Here is a 6009-nt window from a genome sequence, read left to right on the forward strand (position 1 = left end):
AGATTCCAAAAATGGTTTTTGTTAAGTTTTTGACAAAAACTTTAGGGAATTTTGGAAATAAAAATTGTACTGGAGCATCTCATGTTTTAGCGTATTTCGAATACACATGATCATAAGATACTACTGCAATTTTCTTGGCATAGTTTGTTTGTCTAAAAAGGTGCCTCTTCACAAAGGGGTTTAAAAAGGGGATTGTTTTGAAAAATAAAAAAGAAATACTTACTGAACATTCTTGGGCTTGTAATCTTTATATTGGAATAGCATATATAGTTAGAAAACGTTTTGACAAATTAAGCTCGAGCTCATTTTCCTTTTGAAAAAGTGGGCTAACCATTTTCTTGAATTAATCCAGGGAAAGAAATCCAAAGCTAATAAGGGTCAAATTTGTGAAATTTGGTATGTGACAGTAATATCCTAAAACCTTAGGTATGTCGGGCAAAATAGTAATGTGAGCTTGAGCATGATACTTATGTCTTCTACAATGTTTACACATGATACGCTCGTGTGTGCTTCACACTTTGTGACTTAAACAAACCTATTTCGTCTACAATGTTTATACATGATACGCTTGTATGTGCTTCACACTTTCTGACTTAAACAACTAATCAAACAATATACCTATTTTTCTCACAAGAACAGAAAATTCTATACACCTCTGAATTACTCTAAGAGGATGTTTGGAGAGGTTATAATTTGTGTGTACCCACATGTATTCTTATCTCAAGCGAGAACAAAATGTTGGTGGACATTCAACACTTACAATCATTTCAAATAGGCCTTTAAAATAAAAAGGGAAATTATTTTCTTATGAAAGGGGGGTGATGCCTGAAATCTATTGAGAACATTGGCAGCTATTTCACGCCCATGGTTAGATGTATGATACGATGAAACAAGCTAAAACCAAAATAGAACATGCACCTTGCAATAAAAAGATTTAACTAGACTAACTCAATGAAATTTAACAAGTTTTCCGATGCACGCTTCAAGTTTATGAAGCAATACACATTTTACTTCGAATTACCTAAGTAAATCAACATTCCAAATAAATATCCCATGAAAGAAAACTGGTACATCTACTCAATGGCTTGTCCATGAGACTGACAAAGTACTTGTCGAGCATATCAGCAATCATGCATCACCTTTAGTGTCCTTCACCAAAGAATTCATAGATTGACAACAATGTGTCTGTTGGGGATCTTGGGACTCTCCGTCTCCCAAGAGATCGACCTAGAGGTCGATGGCCTCGCGGAGCCAACGCTCCCGACGCGGCGGGTCTTCTTGCGATTTGCAAAGGTGGGGTACTGTGGGAACAGATTCAGAAGCACGGGGCTGTGGGAGTACGCGTCGGGGGTATCGTAGCTGCCGGCGGCTGGAGGCAACTGGAGCACACACATTTGTTGAGTGTTGGAGTTGTTCGGAGATGCTGCCTGGTAGTACATGGCAGCATGCGCCTGTGCATGTACATTGCCATGCCCCATCATCTCCACACTTGGATACATTATCGGCGGCTGCATCTGTGAGTAGTAGGTTGCATTAGCCACGGGCTGCGCTGCTGGCCCTGACATGTAGCATGGCTGCTGCATGTACATCGCTGCAAGAAAAAGGAATATGGATCCAACAAAAAATATGTCAGTATAACCACAATTTTAGGGTATGTTTGAATTGTGGGTATCTTTTGTGTGTTTCCCATATTTTGCTCAACGTCGTGCAAAATATCGGGAGGCAGAAAGCACGTAAACTTATGCTAAATACCTAAATAGAGTTCTCTTGATAATAAATAAATAAAGTTGGTTTTGCTGAAACTCAAAGAAACAGGAGCAATATAAATCAATCATTGTCATTTTAGACAAGTTGATAAATCAAAAATGGTACAAACACAAACTACTTGTTGCTGGATTGGCTGGCATGCGTTGTTCCACTATTAGGCCCACAAGAATTATTTTTTTGTCTTCCTACAGCATGGGAGGAATTTCTCGCTAGGCCTGGACACGTGGGTGCAGGACGGTTAATTCCATCCAATCTGGGGCATGCGCATATGCATGTATAGTGCAGAGACGATTAAAAGAGCTACAGAAGGTAGCAGTAGCAGGATACATAGCCTAGCCCGGCAACACGTTAAATCTTGTGACTATGACTCCGAGGGTTCCCCTGCTCCATTGACACTCTATGCAGCGACACAACCATGGACAAGATGAGAAGGAAAATGCTTCTCCCCAACTGCCGGCCCACCCAGGCCCGGCCCTAAAATCCAAGGCCTAGGCCCGATGGCTTGCCCGTGGGCCAGGCTTGGGCCTGAGTTTGAGCCTAGCTGCAGGGCCTGGACGGGCTTGGGCTTGGCATATTGGCATTTTAAGGAAGAGGTCCGGCCCACGACCCTAAGCCCTAAGGGCTTTTCAAGGCTTTTTACCAGATGGGCTGGGCTTGGGCTTAAAAAGTAGGCCCGATGGTAGGGCCTGGGAGGGTCTGGGCCTCAGTTTTCTGTCATGGGCTTTTTAAGGCCCGACCCATGGCCAGGTATATTGCCGGGACTCCGGCTCACAACATGAACGAGGTTGTGGGGCGATGGCTACTGCTTGATCCAACATCTATCGAGGTACAACTCTTACGGCCAGCTAGCTACCCGGCTGATCTTTGCAAAAGATCAGCCGGTTGACACATAGTGCTGGCGAAGACGATAAGCGGCAGGTGCTAGTACCAAAAAAAGACCAATCCAGGGGATAACCCTTGTTGAGTTTTTTTATAGGATAAACTCCGCGAGCACCCGTGTCAAAGTTGAGACTCGAACTTGGGTGGGATGGCAGGTGCTAGTACAAGCGAAAAGATGGAGCTACCTTGCATCCGTGCGTGCACATTATGAGCAAAAAGAATACAGCCAAGCAAGCAAAGCAACCTTGTGCATGCATGCATACGAACCTAACTACCATCATGTCACTTTCTGAAACGACGACTATAGATGAGTCAACATTCATGTGTGCTAGTAATTTGCCCAGATGGATGCCATCCCATCCAATCACATCGACCAGCTTTGACCAGCAGACGCATGAAAGCCGCGTGGGTTGCAATGGAAAGTCGTAGATGCATATCCCTTCCAGCTAAAACCCAAACATAAAGCTAGGCTAAGAAACGCACAAGCGCATTTGGAAGCTAATCAATCAAGACGTATTGCATGCCAATTGCCAAAATCATATTTAATTGAGTGGCGTGTCGAAGCAGAGATGGAGCGTTCATGTGCGGACGTACCTTCTCCATTGCATGTAGGAGTGTTCGGCGCCGGCGGCGCCTGGAGTTGGACCGGGGAGATGGGGTGGCCAGAGGGGCTGTGGAGCACGGGTAGCGGATGGGGGCGGCGGAACTGCCTGGCGAAGTAGTCAGATCGCTGCCGCTTCTCCCTCTGGCGCAGCCGGACCTGCTGGTTCTGGAACCAGTGGAAGACGTTCTTACCATCGATGGGGCCGTGCTCCTGCAGCCTCGCCATCACCTGATGTATCTCCTCGGCGGTGGGGGTGCGCATCCCCTGACGGTACAGCCCCTCCAGCACGGCGAGCTGCTCCCTGGTCGGCACCCAGTGCGTGTTCACCAGCGCCGCCGAGTTGGGCGATGGCGTCAGGGAGAGCGGTGCCGGCGGATGGGGAGGGGAAAGGGACAGGCGGGTGGCGGCTTTGTCGTGGTGGTCAACGCTCTCCATGGCTAGCTAGGAAGGATGGATATGGATCTTCTTTGCGCTTGGCTAGCCTTTGCGATTGTGTGCGCTTGCAGTCGGGCGGGGTGCTGGGGGTTTTAAAGGTGCTTGGAGGGTAAGGGTTTGGAGGGGAGAAGGGGCGTGGAGCGCGTGCACACAGGCGCCGAACGGGCTGGCCATGCTGCCACGCGGTCAAAAGGCGCTGAGGGGATGGCCAGAGAGGGGCTCAAATTGTCACGTACATCAAGTGACTCTCGGCAGTGACAAGTGGACCAGTTTGTTTGTGGGCCCATATGTCAGTAACTATAAAGTCAGCTAACATAAGTCAAAGAAGCACCGCAATGTGGCATAACTCGTGTGCCAGCTTTGTGTCGTGCACCGTGCTTGTGTGATAATGATAAGACCCCACATATAGTAAAGTACAAGCTGGTATCATTATGGAAAATTAACTTCATACCAATTACAGAACATAAAAGGCGCATGGAGGGTAAGGGTTTGAAGGGGAGAAGGGGCATGGAGTGCGTGCGCACAAGCGCCACAAGGCACCAGGCTGGCCGTGCTGCCGCGCGGTCAAAAGGTGATGACGGGATGGGCGGAGAGGGGCTCAAATTGTCTTACATACGTCAGGTGACTCTGGGCAGTGACAAGTGGGTCAGTATGTTTGTGGGCCCATATGTCAGTCACTATAAAGTCAGAACATAAGTTAAAGAAGCACCGCAATGTGGCATGACTCGTGTGCTAGCTATGTGTCGTGCACCGCGTTTGTGTGATAACAATAAGACCCCACATATAGTAACGTACAAGCTGGTATCATTACGAAAAATTAACTTTACACCAATTATAGCACATAAAAGGCGCATGGCCAGTTGTGCTCCCTCTGGATCTATCCGCCCATCTAGTGACTCACACGGTCAAACGGTTTCCGTATTTCTCCTTTAAAAGCGCAATCATGTAGGACAAATGTTTCCTACCATCAGTGGTAGTTATCCTCACTTTTAGGGTTTGTGGTTTAGGGTTTAGGGTTTTTGGTACCAAGTCAATGTTGAAAATATAAGCACATTTTAATCTAATGCATGAGTAAACAATAAGTATGGCAATCACAATATGCAATTCATATTGATGCCTAAGCTTGTGAACACGTATAGTACATAGAACTGAAGCATCTATGAGCATAGCATATACGGCCAGCACATGGAAGAGTAAATGAGGGATGAAGAGATCATACACTCCGATTGGCCAGGCCAAGGCGGCGGCAGCAGCCTCGATGTCGTCTGTGGCCTTCTTCTTGGCAGCGGCGTCATTGACCATGGTGTCGATGCAGGGGAGGAAGCAGAGGAGGACGAAGACGGAGATGGATCGGGAGAAGTCGCACCAAGACACTCCCCAAAAACCTTATTGCCATTCTCCCGAGCAGGATCTCGAACAACATGGTTCCGGAGGCACCTGCTGTCTCGACCAACCGTGCACATGATTGTTGGGATGGGATCGCCAGAAGCACCACAGAGAGAGGAACAGTAGATGACGACTAGGGTTGTGCATGAGGGAGTGGGTTAGTTAGGGTTTAGTCACAGGCCAGCGCCTCCTTGTATAGGTCATCAGATAGATGGGCCTGGGCTTAGGCCCATGACCGAGTCCATGAACAACCCACAGTCCAACATCTCAGACAGTGGCACTTCCGTTAGTGACTCATTAATGAATCAACAACTAATCAACCATTCTTGACCGGCAAAAATAAGGCTCGTCTCGGCTCATTCCCACAACTCGCGGCGCACCCGTGTGTCGTGACGAGGTGAGGCGTGGTGAGGCGAGGCGGGCGGCAGAGGAGGAAGAGTGTGCGTGTACAACTCCTCTTCCCAAGCTCCCAATGGCATTGTGGCAAAGCAGCCATTATAAAGAGGTCTCACTCTTACTACTTTAGCAATATGGTACTAAACTTTCCACCACTTGTAATGCACCTAAATGGACCATAGATATTAACCAGGGATTATTGTCTTGTATGGGCCAAAACCCATCTATAATCCAACAATCCCCCACCAGATCTCGAGGCACATAAGTTTGTCAATTGTTCCAAACAATGTTTTGGTATACCGGAATTTTCAGTGACAATTAACTTGAACTTCTACCTAGTGCAACCGGATTAGACTTATTCACAACTGAACAATGGACTATGCCTTGAATTGTCAGTTTAATGTGCAGAAGTTTTGTGAATTGTCAGCTGATATGTGGATGCCGAAGGCTAGACCCCATAGATGGAGCTTATTAGTCATCCTCTTGACCTTCTCATGAGCTTTCTAGAGATTACCCTATCTCGTAGAGTATGACCAATAGTC

The 6009-nt window shown here is 47.1% G+C and overlaps 1 protein-coding gene across 1 annotated transcript; it reads right to left on the reverse strand.

Moving 5' to 3' along the window:
- Window positions 1-933: 933 nt before the first annotated feature.
- Window positions 934-3726, reverse strand: LOC119272287 (WUSCHEL-related homeobox 5-like). The gene is made up of 2 exons (XM_037553800.1): window positions 3241-3726; window positions 934-1591 (listed from the first exon to the last, which is right to left on the reverse strand). Exons 1-2 carry the CDS (start codon window positions 3683-3685, stop codon window positions 1164-1166), a joined length of 873 nt encoding a protein of 290 aa, XP_037409697.1. The 5' UTR covers window positions 3686-3726; the 3' UTR covers window positions 934-1163.
- Window positions 3727-6009: the final 2283 nt, after the last annotated feature.

The sequence above is a fragment of the Triticum dicoccoides genome, chromosome 3A, assembly GCF_002162155.2.
Source record: "Triticum dicoccoides isolate Atlit2015 ecotype Zavitan chromosome 3A, WEW_v2.0, whole genome shotgun sequence".
Taxonomy (NCBI): Eukaryota; Viridiplantae; Streptophyta; class Magnoliopsida; order Poales; family Poaceae; genus Triticum; species Triticum dicoccoides.

What these genes read in the sequence shown, in the direction of transcription:
- LOC119272287 (XM_037553800.1), bottom strand. Translation starts at nt 3,685, where the DNA reads ATGGAGAGCGTTGACCACCACGACAAAGCCGCCACCCGCCTGTCCCTT. An exon ending in TCCTACATGCAATGGAGAAG is followed by an intron (nt 1,592 to 3,240) that starts GTACGTCCGCAC and finishes TTTTTCTTGCAG; the next exon opens with CGATGTACATGCAGCAGCCA.